The sequence below is a fragment of the Drosophila nasuta genome, chromosome 2L (genome assembly GCF_023558535.2).
Source record: "Drosophila nasuta strain 15112-1781.00 chromosome 2L, ASM2355853v1, whole genome shotgun sequence".
NCBI classification, from domain to species: Eukaryota; Metazoa; Arthropoda; class Insecta; order Diptera; family Drosophilidae; genus Drosophila; species Drosophila nasuta.
The window spans coordinates 1,954,304-1,980,918 of record NC_083455.1 but is presented as its reverse complement, the minus strand read 5'-3'; the positions used below and the strand labels follow the sequence as shown (position 1 = coordinate 1,980,918).

The following is a 26,615-nucleotide window of genomic DNA, read 5'->3' as shown; positions in this document are numbered from 1 at the left end:
TTTGAGAATAGCTTTGCAGCATTGCAATTAATCCGATTCTCAAAATACTCCAAAAATATACCCCACACGAACTCATGACAAGCTGTTAACAGTTGAGTGATGGGACTTGGAGTAGGAACCGAGCTATGCTCACCTGCCTGTCCACAACTGGGGCATTGAATTCAGGTTTCGATGGCGCTTCAGAATTCCGTGGCGATTTTTTCGTTTGTCGCTGTTGTCCCCGTCGTATTCTGAGCTTTAGTTTTATTTCTCGCTTTTATCGGTTTGGCCCAGCCATCCATACTCTATCCGTATCTATATCTCTATCTCGTCTATTTGCTCATTTAATTTCGTACTTTTTGGTGCTCGGCTTTGAAATTACTCAATTAGTTTAATTAGCAGCCGGAGCGATTCGACTTGATTTGCGGTCATTTGCGAGCTCGGACTACGATTGAAATGGATCGTGTAGACAAGTTGGCACTCTTTTGCCCCTACACAAACACAGATGTACAGACATTCCTTAATAACTTTACTATGCGAGTGTGTGTTTTAACTTGCTAGCTAATTCAAACTATTGTTTTCTTTCATTTTAGTTTTTGTCTTCGATTATAGCTCAAAGTAGACGAACTAGTTTTCTCTCCGAAACTAAAACGTGTTTTCTCTCTCCCTCTATTTTTATTTATTTCCTCGTGCATATCTTCTGAATTTTGCAGGCTCTTTAAACGAATGTTTTAAATATTTTCTACATTAATTGATGAATAAGTGGGTTTGCGATCGACTAAATTATTCTCGCGTTCTATAAAAGTTTCCATACTGAAATGTTCTACTTAGCATCATAATACGCAGATTATTATGTCAACAATGCAGATCTTAAGATTAGTTTCTTAAGGTGTTTCGATATCAGCACAATGATATGTACGTCAAAGTCAAAGACGTTTGAGGGCGTTTGTCATTTATCAAAATCATTAATGCAATTACGCGACCCCGTCGGACAACTTGGACTGCGACCAGGACTGAGACTGAGACGGAGACGGAGACTGAGACTGGCTTCTTGCTAGCTAATTATTTTGAATTATTCAATTTCATGTCTCAATTTAAATTCTCTGAGGCAATTAGGAAAGTCAGTTTTGTTGTTGTTGCTGCCATCTATCTGTCCAGTCATTTTAGTTTTTGTGCCGTTGAGTGGCACTTTGATGCAATGCCTTGGGTGGGCGGGGAGGTGGGTGGAGGGTGGAGGGTGGAGGGTGCTCTACAGGGTGTGCTCCACAAATGCAAATTAGAAATGTGTGGGACCAAAATGAAAACCATTTAAATAATTGAAAATCGAACAAATCGCGAGCTGTGCCAAAAACAAAAATAAAAAAACAAATTCAAAACGAATCGAATCGAATCGAATGGAATAGAATAGAAAAAATAGGAGGCAGGCAAAATAAAAAAATGTGGAAACGCAATGCAAATTCAAATTCAAAATCCCCTTAAAACAATGCGAGTCACGAGAGGGAAGTCAGGTGATGGCAACCAAATTTGGGGGCCTGAAACTAAAACAAAAACTTAGACACACGCATACAAATATAATATGCAGATAAATATCGAATATACATATGTATATGGGTGTGTGTGTGTGGATGGACATTAGCAAATGCGCACCGGATTGTTGATGTGCAAAATCTAATTAATTATTTCATTAAAAGTGTATTTTATTGACACTCTAATTTAGATTTTTGGATACAGTTGCGTGCACCTATCTATCTATCTACAATAGCGCTCGGCTATCTATCTATACATACTCGCTTATGTACATATGTGCGATTAAACTATGTTTACATTTTTCCTCTCTCTGCGTTCGAATGTGAAGCTGTGTATGTATGTGTGTGTGTGCGGTCTATGCGGCGTATGAGCAATTTTAATTGGTTTTTAACTAATTTGCTTGCATTTAGCCGACCCTTTTATGTATGCGGCTGTGTGCGCTTTTGTGTATCTTTGCAGACTTTTATGAAAATTTGCATATTGTAAATGATTTATTTTGACATTTTCTAATCAATTTTATTTAGGCAGCAACTGCTAACATTTCGAAACAATTATACAACAATAATAAATACAAGCGTACTTCACTAGCTCCAAAGCAAAAAAATTAAATGAATTAAAATAACTACAAAGTCAAATAAAACAATTAAACTGTGCATTGTCAGCTAAGTTCAATACTCAATTATTATATATTTTTTTTGGACTCTCGTTTTTTTATGTGAAAGTATTTCTAATTGAAATCTAAACTAATAAGGTTTACAATAAAAAGTAATTTTTGAATAAAAACAAAGCAGTTCTTAAAATATACCAAATTAATATACAACAAAATACAAAAAATATACCAAAAGCTATATTTGGTATATCGACATAGTACTACATTCAAAATATACCATATATACGTTCCTTAATATATATTAAATTACTATACAACAAAATATTCCAAAGGCTATATTTGGTATATCGAAATTGTACTAAATTCATACATACATTTCCAGCAGGCACAAATTCAAAATAACCTTCTACCCTATTTGTAGCGGGTGTAAAAACTTAAGTTTTCCGTAATAAGGCTCAAAGTGAATTGATAAATCGAAAACAGTTGGAACAATAAACTTAATTCAATTGCCGTTTGTCAGATTTTGTTTACAATAAATGCGACAAAATACGAGGCAGTAAACGGTTTTCCATCTCCATAAACCTAATGGAACAATTCTATATTCTCAAATGCAAATGGTAAAAGTACTCGCCATAATCATAATCAACATCGTAAGAAACGCCGAAAATTGCTATATGAATGCGCGTATAAATATATGACTATATGCTTAGCCCATTCTCAAGTATTTAGTATTCAGTGGAGGATGATACTCCGTAGTACCTCCTTCCCTCGGTTCTCGCTCGGTTCGCTTTTCGGTCTTATGGCCATGTGCCCATGTGCTTTGGGGCCGTCGAATCGTTTACTAAGGCGCCGTATCAATTTACCAAAAATAGTTGCTGTGTTTGTGTGCTTTCTACTTGTCTAACAACAACTGTTGTTACTTGCCCGCCCTTTCGTTCCCCCGCTGCCACTTGGCTTAACTCCTTGCCACGCATATGGAAACATTTGATTGGATATCAAGCGCTTTGTGTGTTGTTTAGTAATTCGTTTTTTATTTACTATTATCATTTACATTTTTTTGTTATTATGATATGCGCCGCTGTTCTCGCACCCTTCTTTTCCATCTTCCCCACAGCTTATATGCATATCCTTCGAATGTGTGTGCTTGTGTATGCATGTGTATGTGTGTGTGTGTGTATGTGGGTCCGTTGGCCTTTTAATTTGGACGTGTCTTTTATTGTTTCACGCAAATTTTTGATATGTTTTGTTTTTTAGACAGTCGATTTGCCATTTTTAGGCGTCCTTGTTGCTGTTGTTGTTGTCAGTGCTCGTGCCAACGTGAGAAATGCAATTGCGTTGCACTCACACATACACACAGACACACTCACACATTTACACATATGCTGTCGTCATACTCGTACATGAAACGCTTCCTTTTTGTTCCGATTTCATTTACATATTTGTCTGGTTACCAACGCGGGACCGCGTTTTGCTTTGTTTTCCTTATTTTGTTTTTTTGTTGTTTGTTGTTTTTTTTCGTTTTGTTTCGCTTTAGTGCATAGATAGGGGGACGGATTTTGTTTCGTTAGTGTTGTTATTATTATTATTATTATTGTTCTTGCTGTTATTGTTGTTGTCCTTTCGAATTTATGCGATACGACGCGAATGTTTGTTCAATAAACGAAATAATTGTCGGCAAGTGTGTTATGATGAAATTGTTTTGGGTTACTTCATAAATTAGCGCACACAAACAGTAGAAGTAACTCTAACTGTAACTGTAAGTGTACCACAGATACACATATACACCCACACTCACGCAGACTGACACGCACATTAATACACAGCTCAGCAGTGGCAAATTTAAGTTGAGAACTAGTCTTCTAATAAACTGAATAATATAATATAAATTTAGATACAATTTCATAATCATTCAGTTAAAATGATATAAATAAATGTTATAATATAAAATAATAATAATACTGAGCATTATGTTCTTTGAACTCTTTTCGAGAGAAATTCTAAAAAACTAATAGGTTCATTTATATAGAATTTAGATTTTCGAATGAAACAAGTATTCTGAAGATTTAATCAATCTACATATATTGTCAAAATTCATTCATTCATTGACTAAACATTAACGCACACCTTTACTAAAAATTAAAACTAAACGATAAAATTTCAGGAGGCGCACATTAAGAACTTTTTCATAAATGTATCTAATTAATGGTTTTAAAAAGTTATTAATTTCTCGATATATGCGTATACCAAATTTGTCATTTAATCTAATATAATTTAAATATAGTCGAAAGTATTTTTGTCTTAGACAAGAAACTGCTGCTGAAGACGGCAATTTTATCAAAGATACAAACATTATTGTTTTTATGATCAATAAATCTGTAGCCACAAAGTGTGTATGATTTTCCTTTTCAAACTGATTTAAATGTTTTCCCATTGCCTTGCGCACTTTTGATTATGTTTTGAGTATTATTCTTTATTTGTTACAAACTGCTTTACGAATCGCAGGTGTCTTCTCTTAAAATGGGTACATCGAGAGCAAGTGCGCCACTCCGGTCTTGCTCTTTTGCGATGATGATGATGATGCCCATAATCGAATTTAAAGCGGCATATCATTAATCAAAACCCTGAGGCTGGCAACCCCAAGCAAGCAACCAAGATGTAAACATAGAAATCTGAAATCCAAAAAGACGGGAAACCACAGTCGAGTTTCATTTTAGATTTTTTGTTGTTATTGTTTCTTTTTTTGGAATGTGGCATGAAAAATGAGCTTGCCGCAAATGCAGGCGCCAATTGCAAACGAAAAGTTGTTGCAGTTGGCTTCTGTGATTATTTTGATTATTATTAGGGGCGTTACGCATTGCCTTCGATATTTCCATGTGAAGATCATAATCCAAGGGTCATCCCAAAGCGAAGATCAGATGAATGGGTTTATAAATATTTTGAAGTCAAGCACATCGATCAGTGTTTGTCGAAGGAGAGGGAGAGAGAATGAAAAGTACTGAGGCGACCTGCGTGTCGTCTGTTTTGGGACTTCTAATGATCTTGTACAATTATTTCGTGTTGCAAGTCAGAGCTCAAAGATCGAGTTGGCCTCGTCTCTAGGGCCAGGCCCAAAGAGCGGTGTTCGCTGCTTGTAAACGGTTAAATTAAATTGATTTGCGTCTAATGCCCCCGACAAGTGGCCCGCTCGGTGCGCTCGCGTAATTAATGATTCCATTAGACACCGCGGTGGGGCAACTTGACTAGCAACTGGGCAACTGGGCAGCTGGGCAACTGGCAACTGGCAACTGGGTAAGCACCGCCAGCGTAGTCTCGGTGCTTAAGTATGAATAATTGGTAATAGTATTTAATGATGGGGTTTCCAACGGCTGCTGAGTGAGGGGCCACCTGCCGCCCCGTGTGTGTGCGTGGACGAGGCGACGGTGGCAATTGAACCTGAACTGAGACCACGACTTATTTTCGAGCGTTTCTTTTAAACACGTTTTTTATATTTGTGCATGTGTTCTTCTTCTCTTCGATTACAGATTGAGCTGCCCTGCTCGCCCTCTTCAGCCAGCACTGAGTAAACGTTCCGTCCATGATTGTGGCCCCCACTAGTCCCGTGAAAATGGACAAAGGCCGACAGAGGTTGCCACAACTTTCGCCCAATTAGCACAGGACGCAGGACGCAGTTAAGCACTAAGATTGGCGGAACGGCAACTGTAAATATTTGCGATACGCGCCCCACAGACACACATTCATACGCACACAACTACACATACATAGAGCGGGGACAAAGCAAGCATTCGTCCATACAACAATAGCCAAATCAGAGCATTAACAACAAAAGGCCGACGTGGATCGAGTCCATTAAGACAGAGCACAAAAGACGGAAGAAGCTAACTAAGAGCGAGAGAGAGAGTGACGGAGAACTGAAGAGAGAAAGAGAGAGGAGAACGAAAGCATAGAGTGAAGAGCGAAGAGTCGCAGGACAACGGCTTAAGTTCCTATACAGATAAATGACCGAGTCCACACAGCTGCAAACGGCGGAGAACAACAACGCGGGCGTGGTCAAAATGGAGCCACCGCCACTGGCGACCTCCACCCACAGCTCGCACACGCTCACGCACACTCACACGCACTCACTGGCCGCCACGGCAGCTGGCGGCGCCGGTACGGCGCTCTCGCCAGCCACACCGCCCCTGCCCCTGCCTCCGTTGGGAGGTCATTCATCGCAGCAGCAACAACAGCAGCAGCATTATGCGCTTAAATGGAACGACTTTCAGACATCCATACTTAGCTCGTTCCGACATCTTCGGGACGAGGAGGACTTTGTGGATGTGACCCTTGCCTGCGACGAGCGTTCCTTCACCGCCCACAAGGTGGTGCTGAGCGCCTGCAGTCCCTACTTCCGCAAACTGCTCAAGGCCAATCCCTGCGAGCATCCCATTGTCATACTACGCGATGTGCGCAGCGACGATGTGGAGAACCTGCTGAGGTAAGTCCTGTTGTTGTCTTGAGGAATTACAAAGTCAGGGCAGATAACTAAAAGAGCTGAAATGCATTTTGAGCAGCTTGATGCAACTTGAACATAAACAGAACTTCAACTGCTGTTTTAATTAAACTTTTAATGCTTTTATATTGAAAAATTATTTTCTTGGATGATAAAATCGCAGTTTAACACTGTTTACATAGTTTTACAAATGTATCAATATTTTTCATATATTACTAGTCATCACAAGAGATAAGATCGATCCTTCGGTTCGTCGATGATAGAATATATGTAAGGGTACTTTTATTTTTAGGATGACGCATTATCAGAAAATATGTTTGGAAGCTGATGGTCACTTATGGACATGTTTTCTTCTTAGATTAAGCAATATGAGTTTAATAGATCTAAAATTAATTTTCTTTAACTAAAACTTGCTCCTCCAGCTTTATGTATAACGGCGAGGTTAATGTCAGCCATGAGCAGTTGCCCGACTTCCTGAAGACGGCTCATTTGCTGCAGATACGTGGCCTGGCGGATGTCAATGGAGGTTATCCCTACTCCAAGGCTCTTTCGGCCGCTTTGAGTCACAGCAGCAGCAGCAGCAGCAGCAATAACAACAACAACAATAACAACACCGCTGACAGCAGCAATCACAATAAAGTTAGCAACTATTTGCCCACAGCGCTGAGCAATGCTGGCAGCAATAACAACAGCAGCAACGGCAACAACAACAACAGCAATAACAATAACAGCAGCAGCAGCAACAACAGCAACACACACAGCCAGATTTCACCGTTCAACACGCCTCAGACGCCGTCATCGTTGCCCGTTTCGAGTGCAGCAGCCGCTGCCGCGGCTTCGTTGACAGCAGCCGTTGCTGCAGCAGCCGCAGCGACAGCATCAAGTCTGCCATTGGGCGGCAACAGCCAGGGTCAAAGCCAGAGTGGAGGCGGAAGTGGAAGCGGAAGCAGCGTGACCCCCGCCATTCAAGAGTTGAAGGCATCCGCAGCGTCGCCCGTAAGAAACTCCAATCCGAATCCAAACCCAAATCCGAGCAAAGTAAAGTGTGCAGTTCCAACCAGCTTGCACTCGATTCGATTGCCATCGCGCATTGACTAACACTAATCTCAACCCTATTCTATTCCATTCGATTCGATTTAAAGGCAAGCAGCAACCACTGGGACCTAAGTGACATGGAGGGTAGTCGCAAGAGTCATCTAACTCCGCCGCCTCAGAAGCGTATTAAGAGTGCCGATCTGTTCCGTGCCCAACACGGCATCAGTCCGGAGCGATTGCTTATAGACCGTGACTTTCCGGTGGCGGGACAGCATCCGTTGACCCGGAATCGCAGCCGTGACACTTCCAAGGATCGTGATCGTAGTCTTGAACTCCGCGAGTCGTTGCTAGGCCAGGCTCTAGAGAACAGCAATGGACAGCAGGCTAATCAGGTATGACAATGGTAAAAGCTTTCCTTTATTTGTACTTATTTTGTTCCTTTCCCATTTCCCGATTACCACTCCACAGAAACATGATCTTGGCCAGAGTGCCGGAGAAGACTCGAACAGTAGCGATACGGAGCCATCAGATCGTGGAGATGGTCAGCACGATGGCACCCTCGATGGCATGGACAATCAGCGCTCTCACTCCTTCCCTAATGCATTCCTAGGCCTCCAGGGTATTCCTGGTCTTCTGCCAGGACCCTCTGGTCTGGGGGGTAATGATTTTGGTGAGTTCAAGCCTCGTTTATTCGATTTATATTTTTTCCATATAAGAGAAACGCTTTAAGAGCTGCATAAAGCTCACTTCAATCTTTATTGAATTATAGAGTACATATGTTTGCCTCTTGTGTATGATTTATCGATTGCCGCGAACGATTTGTGTATGATTTGCAATTGCAAGAAGCTCGTAACTAACTATCGATTGCTATCGATAAACCGATAAGCCGATGAATCGCCAGGGCATTACAAATTCGACAAACAATTGGCCAACTAATCAACAAAGAACAATCTCAAAATGTAACCAAAACAAGAAAGTAAAACGTATTCATTAAGTATAGTTAAGTGCGCTGTATATCGATTGTTATCGGTTTATTGTATTCACTCACCAACATACATATTACATATCTTATATTTATGTATATTACATTCTTAAGTAGTTGTTATGGTTTATTATTTAAATAGCGCAATGAAACTCATAAAATGTTTAGATAAATCGATTTGCCTGCCTATCGATATCACACATATGTACATACATATCGCAGCCTAATTAAGTTCCACATACACGCATCCCAAATCGCGGCAATCATTGGGTCCAAATCGCCTCCGAACGACGAGTTGGTCGAGTGTCAAGAAATATGCGTCGACCACGTGTCGCATTAAGGAAGGACAACAATGAGTAAAGTTTTCTTATGGGCCGGACAACGGCTGGCCAGCACATTTGAAGTGCGATTATAAACATATTCGGGAGAAACGGGGAAAAGGACCGTCGTAATGTTCATTTACGTATGTGCAAATGCTTCGAAAAACGCACAAAAAATGATTATTATTACTATTTCTATTCCTATTTCTATTACTATTATTATGATTATGATTACCATTCGATATTATGTGGCCAACCCCTTACAAATATGAATCGTTTCTTTCCCTTACGTTTCACCTAAAAGTCAAGAATACGTTAAGGCAATCCTCTTTGTCTCTTTCACACTCACAATCGTGCTCCCAACCATATTCACTTGCGCTGTCTCACTTTCCCACTTGTGTGTGGCATTCGATTTTCTTTACCCTGTTTGTTTGCGTTGCCGAGCACATTACACGCACTTTGTATAGCATCGCAAATGTCGCATTTATCGGGCATTAAAATGATAATCGGACTAGAGATGAGTGCGTGTCGTGTCACGACTTCGGACTTCGCACAATGTATGCTGCATCAAATATTCTTTACATTCCCAAATAATATTCAATATAAAACGGAAATTGGTACTTCCTAAATTGATGTTGGAATTTAAACTCAAAAATAATTGTATTTTTTTCGTAAGCAACAAATATACTATATATATTGAAGTGAAATATTTGTTTTTACATAATCTGGTTTATTAAAATAGTTCCCTAATATATTTTTCTTCTAATTTTTTTGACTAACGCAAAAGTCGTGCTTTCTGAATCGAAACACCACATCTCTGCACTGTGACTTCAAGTAGTGCTGGGTTGTTCCCTGTTCGCCTTTCTGGTCTCAGGGCTTAGGAGTTTGCTTCCTCTCCTCTCCGCTTGGCCACCCATAACGAACTGGGCCTAGTCCGTTCGCTAAGCCGGCAATGCCATTTAATATTCAGCGCACATAGATCATTGCAACAAATGTTGACCGGCCGCCGGGTTAGTCCAAGTGACGAGCAGTCGTTTTGACTTTAGGTGGATAGGGTGTAGGATGTTGGGTGTTGGTTGCTGTGGCTGTTGTTGGGCCGACGTCCTGTCGCAGATGCCAAGGCTCAAAGCGAGCGGCAAAGAAATCAAATTTAATAAAGCATAAACATTCAATAAGCTTGGACTGGGCTGGCACGCCCCGCCATGGAAAAAGTCATTTGAAATTCTGGACAGCGTTATACGAATACGAATTCGAATACGAATACGAATACGACAACGGTTACCGTAACCGTAGCCCTAACTGAGGCTGTAACTGTAACGTTAACGGTAACGGACTTGCCACTAGGCTAACACTCCGGCTTGGGCTCTGGCCATTTGGTAACGGAATCGAAAATATTAACGGCCTGGACTAAAAAGGATAAAGTTTTGTGCAATGATAAAAATGATAAGTTCCTTTTTTTCGCTCGTTGTTCTTGCTTCTTGCGTGTTTTGTTTTCTTCTCCTTTTGTTCTTCGCCATCGCTGGGCGAGGTGCTGTCCGCCCATTCCGAAAAGGACAAAAAAGGACATACATACACACATATTTAGATTTTATTTCGTTTTATTGCTTTTTTGTGCATTCGATTTATTTGAAGACATTGGCAATGGACAAAACGGACTTGGAAATTGCGCACATGTGTGCGCAAGGACTTGAGACCTAACCTCCTCTTCTTTTTTTCTTGAACTGCCCCCACCTCTTCTCTAGCTACACCCCTGTCTATACCTCCCACTCTCTTTCTCTCTTTTCCTGTTCAGCGACGGTCCAGACGAGAGTTCTATGCCGTTTAGTCCATGCCAGCTCAGACTAGTAATATGAGTTGGGTTTGCATTTTAATATATTTGCGCCATTGGCTTGCTCCCTTCGTCCCAGTTTTCCACTCTCTCTGACCCTTCCGCGTCCTTCTCCGCCCACACAAATGTCACACACTCGCAATCAGATGCGGGCCAAGTGGTTCGAGCAAAAAAAGAATTGGAAAAAAGGAGAAATGGCACAACTACAAAGGCGAAAAAGTTTACTTTGCAAAAATCCGTTGCAGAAACATTTATAAAGTGGCCAGCCCGAAAAAGTCTTGTAGAACTAACTTCGCCAGGCAGTTCAGCGCAGGGACGAAGGACAACGGCAAAAGATGGACGATGGAGGCAAGAAAAAAAAAAGAAACAGAATAACAAGTCGTTGGAGCTCCGAGCTTGCTGCTGACCTCTTGAAGGCGTTGCCATCTCTGAGCGACATTTTAAAATGAAAATGATAGCAAAAGAAATGAGGAAGATCCAGGCAAAATCGAGAAGTACGAGTGGATGTTGCCTTCGGGGCAGTTGGCGTTCCGTTAGGTGGACAGAAAGCAGGCAGCAGGCGGCAGGCAGTCGAAACATTGACAGCAGATAAATGGCAGCCAAAATAATAACAGCAAAAGGGAGGTGTAAGTCACACACATGTGTCCCTGTGTGTGTATCTTCGTAACAAGAATGCCAAGACGAAAAAAACACTTACACCTAACGGTGATATTCAAAAGGCAAAAGCAAAAGACGTTTTGGCAGCCCAACGATCTGTGTGCCAGCTCACCACAGCGCCATCTGTCGGTCGAGAGTTAGTTGCAAGGTGCAAGGCGTCAGACTGTTCCCACCCCCGATGTCCTGGCATTCAGTATTCAGCAGCCAGCAGCTAGTGCAGTTGGCGCCAAGTGACTATGTGGGAGTGGAAAAATCATTGACATATGAGCCCAGTTGCTCATTTCTTGTGCAAACCAAATGCATAAGTTGAAAGCGGCAAAAGGGTCAAAGAAATAGACCAAAGAGACTGCAACTGTAAGGATTGCGATGCCGACTCGACTTCGACTTTGACTTTGGTTGGGATTTGGGGTTTGGGGCAGCGGAACTTCGCTTGGACTTGGCTGGACCGATTGGCGCTGGCGTAGCTAATGCGCAAAGTTTTCTATCAGTTTTATTTGCCAGCTGCTCTCGCATTCATCCCACACACAAGCACAACAGCAACTTCCACACAGAGACAAATGTGCATTATGTTGTGCCACATTCGTTGAAATCGAATTCACAACTGTCACAGATTCCAGCTAACTGATGTGATTGCCAGAGAGCATTCAAGATAAAATCGTAAGATAATTACGAAAGATTATCAAGCATAACTAACGAACGCCATTGAATTTATCGGTTGTTGATAGAATTGAAAACGACTGTTGAAAATCAATACAAGTCAAATTTTGTAATTAGTCAGCAGATCAGAAATTCTTACAAACCTTTGTAAATATTCATAATTACATAATAATGACTAATAATTGCAATAATATTTTACAAATTGAATGGTTGCAACATTAAAACTTGTTTGGGAACAGTTAAGTGGGAGCAGTTGCGCCGAAAAGTATGCAAGTTGTTAAAGAGTAAGGCGTAACTGTTACTAGTGTCAGTTCAGATGACTTAGCGTAGAGAGCAGTCAGAGTGAGACTGGGAATAGAGACATTCAATGGGCATTGAGTAGAGCGTTAAATTAGCAGCTGGCAATAAGCATGCGAGCCACATTTCTCAAGCCAAACAAAACGCGCCCAGTTCAGTCCTTTGTATGCGTGAGTGTGCGTGTTGGTTAACAGCGTGTGTGTGTGTGTGCTTGAATGTGTATTGGGGTTGGAGGTTGGCGTGTTTGCATTTAATAAATTCGATTAACAACGGAATAAATACGCTTAAATGCGGAAAATAATGAAAACTAACGAAAAGCGTTTTGTTAGCCGTCGACGTTGACGTCGTCGTAGACGTCGACGTCGGTGTCGGCGTCGCTTGGGCGCCGCTTTCATTCTATGCGGCATTCAATCATTCCATTCAGTTATTCATTCGTTTTACGAGCTGTGTTATTATTGTAAATATGTTGTTGTTGCTGCTGTTGCTGCTGTAACAAATACAAATACATTACGTGAATAAACGCACCCATTATTTCATTTCATCAAGAACCATTAACGCCAACACGCTTGCAAGCCACCTCTCCCCCTCTTCCAGCTCCCATCTCCCTTCACTTCACTTTACTTCACTTCAACATCACTACATATACAGACATACATTCACACACTCACCGCGCCTTGTGGCACACACTTGGCCAGCTTGCCTCTGTCTTTGGCACTGCCCCTGTCCTCGATCCGTATAGTTAGTTATACACTCTGAAGGCGGGACATGAATGTGTTGGCAGAAGACACAGGCATCAGGCATAGAAACTTTTGCCAGGATAATGAGTAAAATGATTGGAAATACATTTTCAGTGCGTGCGTTTTTTGCGTTGTATCTCGAACTTTGTATCTGTACCCTCTATCAGCAATTGTTACGTATCTCGCAGCTGTATCCTTAGATACATAATTAATAGTCCAACTCTTATCAGATTATCTCAATGGGTCTTTAAAAGACATTCCGAATGTCGCATAATGTGCTAAGCATTTTTCTCCAACAGCCGCAAAGTATGCAGCACTTTAAAACATATTTTATTATATGATTTGCAATTATTTATCAAATTCAACTGCAAAAATTCACCAACCTGCAATTATTTGTACAATTTCGTATTTCTTTTAATTGCTGGATTATTGTAGAAATATATCAAATTTAGGCTTCCATTACGAATGATAAATCCAGATTTTTCTGAAGCCGCCGCTAAGTATGCAACACTTTTCGCACTCACTTTTAGTACAATTTATTGCTTCGAAAGCAGAAAATAAAACTAGAGCGAGATAAAGAGAGAGAGAGAGCGAGAGAGAGAGCATGGAATGTTATCAAATTAATTTGAAAAACTCACATCTGCTGCACATCACACATACACACACATAATATATGTATGCATGTGTGTATATACAATAGAAGGCAAGCATTTATAGTTACAAAGTGCCAGGGACACTTTTGCTCACACACGGTCGTACATAAGGAAAGGGTGGGGTAAGGGCAAGCGGGCAGCAGCGTCAAAGCTGGACCGAAAATGAAACCGAAACCGAAACTAAAAACTTTTGAGTTAAATTCTGGCTCTAATGTTTATGTAGATGAGGGATTATGTCATTGTGTGCCTGAACAACTAGCAAAGGGGGGAACCCCAAACACAAACAACGAGTGAGAAGGAGAGTGGGAATGAGAAGCAGAGGAGGGGTTATAGAAGTGGAGATGGGCTGGAGAATGTCCAGCGTTGAAAACCCATTGCAGCACTTGAAAATTCTAATTTTCTGCTTAAACTTGCTATGAAATTGTTTAGCATACAGTTTGAAAATAGATGCGAAGTGAAAAATTGAAACGAAAAACATTATTATTATTATTATTATGATACTTATGTGTGAGTGCTTGCCAGACTGAGTGTGTGCGTGTGTGTGTGTGTGTGTGTCTGTACGGCATAGGGACTGAAACTCCAAGGATGGGCAAATGTTTTGTCATAGAAAATACATTAAATTTAAACAAAAATGTTTGTTGTGCTTCTTGGGCTTAACGCACACACTCGCAATCGCACTCACACACATACTCACTTATATTCATGTATAGAGTCTTGCTCGCTCAGATATAGACACAAAGCCCAGGCAAAATGCAAAACTTTTGAAAACTATTTGGTTTCGGGCTTTTCTGGCTTGGGTTGGGGGTTGCAGAATGGAGAATATAGAGTGGAGGTTGGGCTAGTCCCTTGGCTACAGCAGCTGCCTTTTGGGTTGCCAGCCCTTTTTGCCACGTCGTATTTTAAATTCAAGTGGTCTTCCACACACATACATACATACAGCACAGGCACATACATACTTATATAAAGAGATGTACACATTTACATAGACATAAGTACGTGTCGTCGGTGTTATGCTTAAGGATTTCGTTTTACCGAATCCGAATCCGTTTCAAATGCGAATTTATTTCTACAAAATATTACAAAAGTCAAAGACACAAACCATGGCTGACGCACACACATACACACATACACTCGTACAGTCACAGACTGGGACACCAACACATGAAAGTGCTTCAGCCGCATGGAAAAAGGTCATTTTTGGGGCCATAGAATTTACATAAATCCATATGGATGCCACTTGTCCAAGTGTGAGTGTGTGTATGTTCGTGTTACAGAGAGTGTGTGTGTGTGTGTGAGTGAGTCCATTTTGGTTGTCCTCCTCCATCTTTGGCAGCGTCTTTGGCCACGTGCCGTTGACAGAGCCGAACTTCAAGAAACGAATGTTCCACATGCAACCTTACGGTATTTTTGCTTATCACACAACGCTGATGCTGCCAAACCCCTCGCCGCACCCTCCGTGTATGTGTGTGTGTGTGTGTGTGTGTGTGTGTGTGTGCTTTGGCTCGCCTTTCGAACCCATTGATAGCCGTAAGCAGGCGATGAGCAAACCGAACTCTCACTCGCATAGTCGCCCAACAACGTTCAACCTTCAAGTTCCGGCGATTGTATTACCACCATGTATGTATATGTGTGTGCGTCTGTGTGTGTGTGTGTGTGCGTGCGGTTTTCAAACGGAAGTTGTACGGCAGAAGAAGCAGCGGCTGCTGTTTCGTTTCGTTTGCTTCGTTTCGTTTGGTTTCGTTTCGGCCTTTTCCATTTGACCCCGTTGCCACTTCGTCTTCTTGTCCCGCATTCTGCCTGTTAAACCGCCCCCTTCCCCCTTACTCTCACTTCTGTCTCTTAGTGCTTCTTCATCTCACACTGACGCATTGATATCCCTTTTAATGGATGAATTATTGCCGCACATGCGAAAGTAGTTGCTGTCCTGTCCCTCCCCTTACCTCACTTCACTGTGCTGAGCTGAGTTGAACTCTTCCCCTTTTTCAGGGCAAGCGACTTGAGAACGTCTCCTTATACTTCTTGAGTTTGCTCTATCCTTTTACGCACTCAGAGGGAGGGGCAGACACACACACATGGTTTGTTTGCATTTCATTTCCTTCAGATCTTCCCTAAACCCCGTGATAGTCATGGCTTGCTGCGGAGTGTGGAGTGGAGAGGGGCGAGTATGGGTGCGGGAAGCTTCTGCTTTGGGTCAGTTAATTAAGCAGCATCATACGCAATTCGAGGCTCTGCCACCCCCCAAAGGCCATCCCAACCCGTTACCCCCCGTCGCACCCCGCACAACCCATTCGGATGCGCAGGAATGCGCCAAATATCCATAATAATTGAAGGATATTACATCAATAAACCGAATGGCGCCCTTCCTACCCCAACCCCATTCTCTTTGTCCATATTTATGTGTGTAGTGACCACGCAACGCTCATGATGATGAGGGACGAGATGGTGGGGGAAGGCGGGGGAAGTGGCATGCTGACAGGATGAGAGCTGCATTTTAATATTTCTAAGTATCCTCGCACATTCGCATATAATTCAAGCATTGACAGCGCGCGCCTATTCGGGTAAGTGGCGAGGGGTTGGCGGGGGGAACTACAGATACAACGCAAGGGTGGTAGGGGACGTGGAGGGGTGTCAGTCAGGCCGAAGCCATAAACTAAATTTATTGCAAATATTTCCTCAGCAATGAGCAATTTGTGCGATCGAATCCTGTGGACCTCAATTCAAACACACACGCAATTGTGTCGGTATATGAATGTGTGTGTGTGTGTGTGTTTGTGTGTGTATGTTTAGTGTGTGTCTGTGAATTTAACGTGTCGATGATATATTTGCCGCAACGATTCATGAACCCCCGCTCCAGAAGCTGAACCCAGTTGACCGGGTCTGAAAATGAAACATTGTGCAAATTATGTGTGCTATAATTTTCGTTTTTTCTTAGCTTCGAGTGTGATTCGCCGGAAATGGCGCTGGAGTTACTCGAATACCTCTGATCTTGATGTAGAATCGGGAAGTAAATAAAATTAAAACTATTTAAAAACAAAACAAATAGCTGTCAAAACTGCAGCATTTAGTTGAATTGATTTAACCACTCAATCGACAATTTGTTCAGAATCTCCTATCTAAACTAAATCGGAATTAATATTTCCCTGAAGTCTTAGCAAATAGTTTCATTACCGCACTAATTTAATATTACATTTTTGAATAATTATATAATTTAATAATAAATAGTTTTGAAATATTTAAATACTAAAAAGAATGATTGTTGCATAATCTTCACATATAGCAGTCACTACCTAGAAGTATATAATCACTTTGTTTAATACTTCCAACTCTAATGCGTGCTGTAATATCTGAATGTTTCTTCTATCTGCTAAATAATTGGGAAAATATTAGCAATAGTAAATGTTGACTATTTCAACCAACTTCTTATAGGTTTTTCTGAATAAATTCGGTAAAATGATCTAAATATTTGTTATAAAATAAACTCGCATTCAAGCATTATATGACAATGAAATTTTATAACTTTATTCATTGCATATATATGAACTTGGTATATGCATATCGAGTTGTCTGTAGTGAGACTCGACTGTACTTACGAGCTTATTTCAATCGCACTACAAGTTTTTCAGTGTACTTATTGATTTATTGCTGCCGTATTTATTTTGCTGTGCGATTTATTTAGCTGGACACTCTACACACAAGCACACGCATACTTGGAAGCCTTAGCACACGGACACATAAAATTCTAAACAGCAGCCAAATTCACACAAACACACACAGACATAAACATATACAAACACATATACATAGATGTTGGCACTTCAATGTACGAAAATATCTGCAAAAGAGTTTTTAGTTGCGTTACCAGAAAATAACACACACACACACACACAGAACCATAGAGACAGAAAGATATATATTGTGTACATCGCACACTCGTGCATTCGACAGTAGTCGAATAAAATTACTCATACGCTCAGTCACTCTTACACACACACACACACATACACACACACATAGGAGCACGTACATGGACAGACAGGCGCACACACACAAAGCGACAGGCCGACAAAATGGTTGGCCAACGACGTCTAAACAACAACAACAACAACAGCAACGAAAACAGCAACAAAAGCAATAACAAACATGAATTTTAACAAAATACAATTTCAATACAATTCAAACTTTCTAACTCTCACACACACATACACGCACACACGCTGACGTGAGCGAGATAGCAACAGCAGAGCAATTCACCCGCTTCTCGCACTGGGTGCCAACCGCAGTGGCAACATTCCCCCCCCCCTCCCGCATCTCTCTTCCTTCAGCCGGAGAGTCGAGTCCCAGCAGTGAATGTGAAACTAAAACTTCCTTTACTCATTTCCTGCACACACACACCCCCCCGCCACATCCCCTTACCCCGGTGCTGTCACCCCCCTCCCATCACTACTGCGACTGCTGATAGTGGGCAAAAAGTATCTCGACCGAGTGTCTCGCCGGTTTTCAGTTGCGTTCTAAATTCATACATTCATTACCATCGCATTTCATTCACAGCCGCTTCCCTCCCCCCTGCCAAAACACTCTCTGCTCTCTGCTCTCCTCGCCACACTGCCACATTGAGCCACCTCTGCTCCGTTGTCCCCTTGAAAGTTAAATACAATCGTTGGTCCGTAAACAAAGCGGCGCCCAACACGAACCCAACAACAACAGCAACAAGAGCTGGCAACCCACTCACAGCATTGGCTTCCCTCGGAGACGAAAGAAAAGAGAGCCAAGGCACGAGTAGTTCTCTTGTGCTCATAAAGTAATAAATTGTACCATAAATAGTGCGGCGCAAGAGTACGTGGTAGGTGTGGACATACCTCCATCTCCATCTCCTCCTGCTCCCGCTCCGTCTCTAATGCCAGCTTCGGCTGCCTTGAAGCAATTCATCTTGTAGCCATTGCTCTTTCGCTTTGCACTCGAATGAAGTGCGCGCCCAGCTGGACTCAGTCTTGGCTTAGATCTCCATCCATGCATCCATCCATCCATCCATCCATCCGTTCATTCAGCCATTCAGCTGGGATGCCTTTGGCTCACCTAGGAGCAGCTTGGCATTCGATTTCTCCGGCAGGGCAGGCACAAGGGATCAAGCATGCCAAAGCCAGTGGAACTATGCTTATTTGCTTTTGTCACGCCCCTGCGCCCTGTACACCCGTTGCGCCCACCCCCAAGCCCCTCTCTAGATTACCCCAAACCCAAGCCGATGCTAACCACACACGACCACATCGTTCATCATTGCCCGTGTTTGTTAGTGTGCGAATCTCTCTCTATGTGTGTGTGTGTGTGTGTGTGGGAGGCTGTGGCTTTGGAGGAGGGGGGGGATTGACTGCGGGGTGTTGGTTAGTTCGTTGGCTCGTCTAGCAATGCTCTGACTGTACTAATGAATTACGCAATCTAAAACTATGTACATTTAATTCAAATTCACAAAACTGTACGCCAAACTAACCGAGACGCACACACACACACACACACACACACAACAAAAGCTACAACAACTTTTCGGGCAAACTTTTTTGCTGCCAACGTCAGCATCAGCATCAGCAGCGACGCCAACGTCGCAGTAAACGTCAACTGCGACGCTTAGGCTGTATATTTTTGGGTATAATTCAAAGCGAATACATTTCGAGGCGTGCAACCCCATCAGCATCAGCATCAGCATCAGAATCAGCCTTAGCTTTGGCATCAGCAGTTGGCCGCTTTGCGGGGAATAGTCCAAGTCCAACTCGCCCTATGCTACTGCTGCTGCTGCTCTCCATGTCCATTCCATTAGCGACACCATTGGCGTCAACGTCAGCATCCATCGCACATGTCCTTGCAATTGTTCTTGCCACGGCAACACAGTCCTGCCTCACTCCCCTCCGTTCCCCGCCACTCCACTCCACTCCACTCCTCGTGCTGGGCAACTCGACCCAACCCTGCCAACATCACAGCAACAGCCAAAGCGTGCGCAAAAAGCAACAGCAACAACAACAACAACGAAGAGGAAGCACAGTTATATTCCCATATAATATTCGTACACACTTTGCAAACATGTTTGTCGATGATGTATTATACAAAATGCCCATAAAAAGGCCCGCATGAGCGAGACGGAAGACGAAAGGCGCAAGACGGGAGCAGGCAGAGCGGTAAAGGCTCGTCTGTAGGTGTTAGTGTGTGTGTGCGTGTGTGTGAATGAGAGCATCCGATGGCGTAATCATCGTTTGTCTCTCCACATGTACATATGTATGTATCCGTGTGTGTATATGTATGTCTGTATGTGTATGTATGTGTGTGCCACTAAATCGAAATGCCAAAATGCCCATTTCTATTCTGTGTTGGCCCCGCATAAGCGATACAGACATTTCGTTTTTTGGGGTAATACATCAAACTAGCCGCATCAATAGCACACACACAAGCACACTTGCTCACTCGCACACACACACAGAGACAGACATACGGACAGAGAGGGATGTAAGGGTGAGCGTTGGGTTGCATGCGGCGTGTTAAAATAAAAGCAACAACGACTACAAAAACAATGGCCAAGTTAATATGTGTCCCTCGGTCACACACACATACACGTACAGACAGGCTGTGAGGAAAAAGAGTAAAATGCTAGTACTTCATGCAGAACCGAATCGAATAGAACAGCAACAACAACAACAACAACAACAATGACAAGGACCAAAAAGTTGTTGCCACCAAAAGTAAAGGAGATAATCTTGGCCAAAGACGAAGAGCCAAATGCTTGCCAGGAACCAACATCCTTGCCAGTCTCTCTCCCTCTCATTCCCTCCTTATCTGTCTGTGTGTGTGTGTGTGTGTGTGTGTGTGCCGACAAACTGCCAACAAACCAAGGTCTGTCGAGGCAGAACTCCGTTCTAATGACCGCCAAGATAGAATGACATTTCGGGGCTGTCAGCTCTCATTGTTGCCCCGTTCAGTTGTATTGAGCTCTGCGTGTGTGCAACCCACACACACACACACACACACACAGACAGAGAACAAGTGCACGTATGTGTGAACTGGGATTTGTGTTTGTGTTTGTGTCGAGATGTGAAGGAAGAAAACTTTAAGTACACAACGCCCAAGGAGCCGGTTGTGTGGCCCAACAACAACTCGAGTACAGTGGCAAAAGGGTTTTCATTCCCTATTCCAGAATCCCGAATCTCTAAAAACTGAAGACTATCGATTCAAATATATACATTTTTTACAACCAAATACTACTATTGCACAAATATTTATGTGCTAATAAAAAATTAGTTAAGATGGCATTGAACTTTTATTTCGCTGATTCTTTATTTGGTTTTAATTTATTACAATATAAGTTTCAAGCGTCTTTAAAATCTTGCTGTATACATTTGCATTGCAATTGGTAAAATGCAAATTCCGTACATATAAATACATAGTTTGTGGCTATTTATAGAAGATAATAGAATATATACATACATGCATATATTCTATTTTTAATGAAATCTTTTCACATAAAATATTTATTTTTTAATAAAACTATCTTTTTTGGACAGTTTTTTTTTTTAAATTAGTTTTATGTTTTAAAGATAGTTGGCAAAGACATAATAATAAAAAAAACAACATATGTACATACATTACATAATTTTGAGACAACAATTATATGAAAAGTCTTCTTTCCAATATTTGATTATGAGTTAGTTTCGATTCCTCTTGTGTCACTGTGCCTGGTGTCTTGTGAGCAAAAAGGAAAAAGGCTACATTTTGGCAATAAGACGCCCCGTTTCGGGTGCTCAGGTCTGGGCTTAAGACCCCGACCCCAACCCCAACCCCAACCCCAACCAAAATCCCAGTCCGAACCCTAACACTGGCACAAGCACAAGCAAGAGCAAAAGCAAAACCAGAGAATCGTTGGCAGAGCAACTGTGGTCCAAGTACGTGAAAATTGATAGATGAGTTATGGGTGAAAGGACGAGCGAGCGAACGAGTGGAGAGCAAGCATTGGGATGTTCGCATGCATATGTCCTTAAACACAAACACACACACACACACATATACACATAACATGTCTGTCTGCTGTGTATGTGTGTGTAGTTGCCTTTCGCAAGTGGCAATGAGTCCGAAGACGTTCACTGTCTGTCCGGCTCTACCCTTGCCTCCCTCTCCACAATGTGTGAGTGTGTGTGTGTGTGTGTGAGCAGAGCATTTTTCAACGCCCGCCACGAACGGAGGAAGTGGCACAGGGGCATGGGCAAGGGACCAGGGACGTGGGCAGGGGGGAGAGCATTAAAAGTTTTTGTATTTATTTTGCAGTCGGTTAACAATATTCCTTTTGCACACCCAACCCGCTGCCCAGTTTCTCCACTCTCCCCGCTCCCCCTCCGGCCCATATCACCATTCCTATCTTTGTACCCGTCTTCGTCCCTTGTCCCTGGTCTCTGGCGTTTGCGTGGCATACGTGTAAGAGTTTTGTAATTGTATGCGTGCGTTTTGTTTGCGGACGTGGTGAATGTCTTGGACTACGAAGACTGCCACACACATACATACGAACACACACACACATGCATGTGTAGTGTATAAGCGCAATAGGAATAGGAATAGCAATTCGAGTACATGGCAAAAGGATATGTGGGGGCTGAAAACTTTTATGTGTAATACATCAATTGCAAAAAGATAGCCAAATGCTGTTAAGTTTATATACTACACACACACACACGCACACAGCAAGAGACAGAGAGAGAGACACACACATGGCTAGCTCTTTCTCTCTCGCTCTGCGTCTGCAGCTTTCTTTTGGCTATGAGCTGTGAGCTGGGCGGCTGCTGGTTGCTGGCTGCTTGGGCGGTTCACTTGGGGCCAACTTACTTAGAAGCTTGGCCGAGCATTCGTCGAGGGCATGGAGATGAAGAAGAAGATGGGGATGGGGTGGGGTCGTCCGCATGGCTGGCAACTTCTCGAGCGCTGCGCAAGTAAAAGATACATTTATTATGTGCGAAGAGCGATGAACACAAGCGATTTATCCTTTTTAACTTTTTCCTTTGCTGCTTCTGCTGCTGCTGTCCACCCACTATCTGCGTATGTGTGTGTGAGTGAGTGAGTGTTGTGGCTGCCGTTTGTTTGTCAATGTGTGCACGTGTGTTCTTGCTTTTGTTCTTTGTATCTTCTCTCTTCTTTCTCTCTCTATTTCTTTCTTGCTTGCCCACATCTCTGCCGTGACTAATTTATTACCGCAAGCGGGCATCATCTAAGCAGGCTTTAAACTATGCAAGTGTGCGTGCGTAGATGTATGTGTGTGTCTATTGCGGGCTAATTTCCTATAGAATTTCTCAGCTACCCCCAAAAGTATGCAACACTCGACGGTCTGCCCTCACACATACACATACACTCTCAAATGCGACATATGCAATTTTTCAATCGTTTGCTTCACTTTATGACTTCTCCTGCCTGCTCATATGAACCTCATCCTGCTCAACTCCTGACGCCACCAATGCTGCAGCAAACTTTTCTCATTTCAAAGTTAAAACAACAAACAACATTATCGCCATTCGTCACCCACAAAAAAAGAAAAACCCAAAATACAAAAAAGCAACGCGTCTCGCCAAATCTCCAAGTGCCCCAAGCAAACAAATAAAAATCATGGGAAACAATGCAAATATAGCCGATGACTTAATACGCTATAGAATCTGAAGAGAAGTGACTTGAAAGCAACAAATTATTTGTTTGTAAAGAATTTTACTAAATAATTTTGAATGAGTTTTCCTTAAAATGTGTTGTTGTGGTACTTTATTACTGTACCGGTTTAACTGATAAATAACTCTAAAATCTATAAAAAAAAAAAACTAGATAATTTTACTAAATGCACATTAGAATCTAATTAGGTTTGAATTAAAAATGAACAAAGAAACAACTTTACTTTATTTCCTGGCTTCTAATCAAGTTTGCTGTATAAACACATAACTTTTGAATACTTCAATCCATTTGTGGATATCATTTGAGAACTGAGGAACTAAGGAAACTAAAATTAAAATAAAATTTAGATTCTTCTTTAAGGGATTAACCTACTTATGAGAATAGAATTTTGGGTTAAGATTCTGCAGAAATTCCTGTCTTTTGATACCTTTTAATATCTTAGCAAGGGTATCCCTGAATTGGAAAGACTTGCCTTCAAAATTTGAGCGATGGCTAATAAAATTAGGCGACCCCGCGCTTCAAGTATATAAACTCCATTAATCCAAGAGTGTTGGAATCCATGTGTTTGATTTTCCACTGACCGTGGCGATGTGTGTGCCTTGGTTAGAGGGATATGCATTCGATGTCACTTGCTATTTTGGACACAATCCTCACTCTCCGCGCTTCCCGCTCACCGCTCCCCTTCTGTCCCTCTCCCTCTGTACCTTGGCAGCGGTCTCGACGTGGTCCCGTCTTGAATTTAGTCCCGTTGTCAGTTCATATATCACGGCTGTCCTGTCGTCACACATGCTCTCCACAGCAATTTCGCTTTCAATTTCGAATGCTATCTATGAAAAGGCGAGACCCAGAGCCGCCCCTTGCAGGCCGTCGCCACTAGCCCCCTCCCGTCGCCACGCCCCCATTCCGAGTATAAAAGAAAAACAAGCAAACTTGTTTGCAAAGTTTAAACAACATTTCGTCGTCGTTTTTTTCTTGCCTTCTTTTAGTCCTTGCCTTTTTTTCTTTTCTGACTTTGTTTGGACCCACTGTACGTGCCCAGTGATAGTCGTCGCAGTCTCCTTCTCTGCTCTTTTTTTTCTTCCTTTTTTTGCTGCGTATGTGCCTTAAGATAAACAAATACAAATACAGAGATGGATTGTGCCGCGCGTGTGTCGTCCAACATCTGGATGGACAGTGTGTGTTTGTGCTAGCGAGTGTGAGTGTGCAATCTAAAATGGGTTTTCGATAAATCTTGAGCTGCTGCCAGTTGAACGCCTGCCCTCCTCGACTCGTCTCTTCCCTTCCTCCTATTGCCCGCCTACAATCGTCTTTGCTAATTAACTCGCATCTAATGAATACGGTCAACGATTTTTACGGCTCGCGCTTATGAAAATCTACTAGTTGGCATGCTGGCAACTCAATGAGAAGGGGAATAAAGAGGGGAAGGGGGAGCTCTAAGGTCAGCTGGCTGTGTAATCACTTTATCAATAATTCAATCACAACTTGCCGTCGGCACAGACAGACGCTCGTAAAAGTGCGTCGCCAATTTGTTAGCAACTTTTTGGCCAGTATACTTGAGACACGAGACGCATCTCCGCGAGTATTGCGTATTACGTGTTTTATTGCAAATTCGCCGATAAAACGGCACATAAAAATTAATAACAGACCCCTCTCCGTCTCTCGATGGGTACATTCGAGCTGCTTTTATAGTTTTATTATCTTTTAGATTTCGGGGATTTCTTGGGTCCAGTTCAAAACTCAAAAGCAAACCAAATTTGCTGAAACCGCGCTCGTAAAAATATCCCCTTCCCCTTCCCCTTCGTTTTCCCTTACCACCCTTAGCCTCTTGTGAATGAAAAAAAAGAAACAACGTGCGAACCCATCATAAAATGCAACCCACAACACAACCATTTCAACTTATTAAGTAATAAATTCCAATAAGAACAAAGGCAACCAAATTAATGCCATCTCTTCTGCCCGCCCTAGAAAAATATGCATAATAATAATAGTAATAATAATGCGAAACAACAGAGCAGACAGGAGAGGTGATAACGATCGCAAGACATCGAAAAATGACCATTAAGCACACCTATGGCAACAGAGGAAGCCACACGCCCTTGCAACCCGTGCAACCCTTTTTGCGTTGCAGGGACAAAGACGAAATGCCGCTGATACGCTTACGTATTGAACCAGTAACAGTCCCTTTCACCCCTCCTGTCCCGCCCTTCACTCTATATCATCAATGGGCCTGGCCCATTGACGCGAGTGATTTATATGAAAATATTCATTATTTGCGCGCCAAAGTCCATTTTCCAAATGCAAAACGAGGTTAACTCTCGAGCAAGCGACGCGAGAGGTGGGGTGAAAATAATGGCCGAAAGGAAAATGTTACCTCGAGCTGGCTTTATCTTTAATAAAGCTAATTTCTATTACCGCTAACAGCGGTGCGACATGCGAGTCAAAGACTCGAATCTGAATCCCAATCTGAATCGAAGCAACTTTAAATAACCATTAAGACTCGCTCAAGGGGGCGCCACATGCAATTGTTTCATCTGCTTGCCACATTCTATGTGGTTTTGCTTATACTCGTATGTCTGTGAATGTGAATGTCTTACATAAATGCGGCCAAGCTTTTCTTTTATTGGTGCGGAGGCTTGGGGATTGAGACACCTTAAGCAAAGCGGCCAACAGCGCCTTTGCGGCCATAATTGATGAGTTCAGGCCACCAAGCCCAAGTCATTTAGGGCCAGTTATAAGACGTCACACGTACATATACTTTTTGCCCTGCTTTGTTTTCAATCATTAGCTGCGCCACTAGGCAGAGCTTTATTTGCGATCCGTGATGTACATTTGAGTACTTTGATGAATACATGCAATACGCAGATTTTTTATCAAAACAAATTATGTAATTAGAAACAGAAAAATTGATATGAAGTAAATAAGTCTTTAGGGTTAGGCTAGGTTAGACCGACTGGTCCTAGGAGACGTAGAGCATGGTCCGGCCATGTTGTATGGCAATAACGACAGCATAAGCCGGAATTTTTTTCGAATGGTTAACTGAATGGTTTAACTCTATAATAAATTTATTCATGTGATCAATAGTTAAATACTACAAAATATGAGCTAAGGGTTTCAGCAAAATGTTTGTAGAATATCTTGCACTAAACCAGACTTTTAGAACTCCTTAATTCTG

At 42.2% G+C, this 26,615-nt stretch overlaps 1 protein-coding gene across 5 annotated transcripts in view; it reads left to right on the top strand.

Moving 5' to 3' along the window:
* The window catches only part of LOC132791869 (protein abrupt), a 53,127-nt gene that overhangs the window by 17,373 nt on the left and 9,139 nt on the right, over positions 1-26,615 (top strand). For 3 of the 5 annotated variants that reach the window (XM_060800974.1, XM_060800984.1, XM_060800999.1), the window contains 4 exons: positions 5,638-6,590; positions 7,028-7,643; positions 7,748-8,032; positions 8,109-8,310. In XM_060800974.1, coding sequence (XP_060656957.1) covers positions 6,112-6,590; positions 7,028-7,643; positions 7,748-8,032; positions 8,109-8,310 — 1,582 coding nt within the window. In that variant the 5' untranslated portion in view covers positions 5,638-6,111. Of the gene's footprint in view, positions 1-5,637; positions 6,591-7,027; positions 7,644-7,747; positions 8,033-8,108; positions 8,311-8,409; positions 8,744-26,615 lie in introns of those variants that run through there. The other 2 variants (XM_060801007.1, XM_060800990.1) reach the window with 2 other exon arrangements.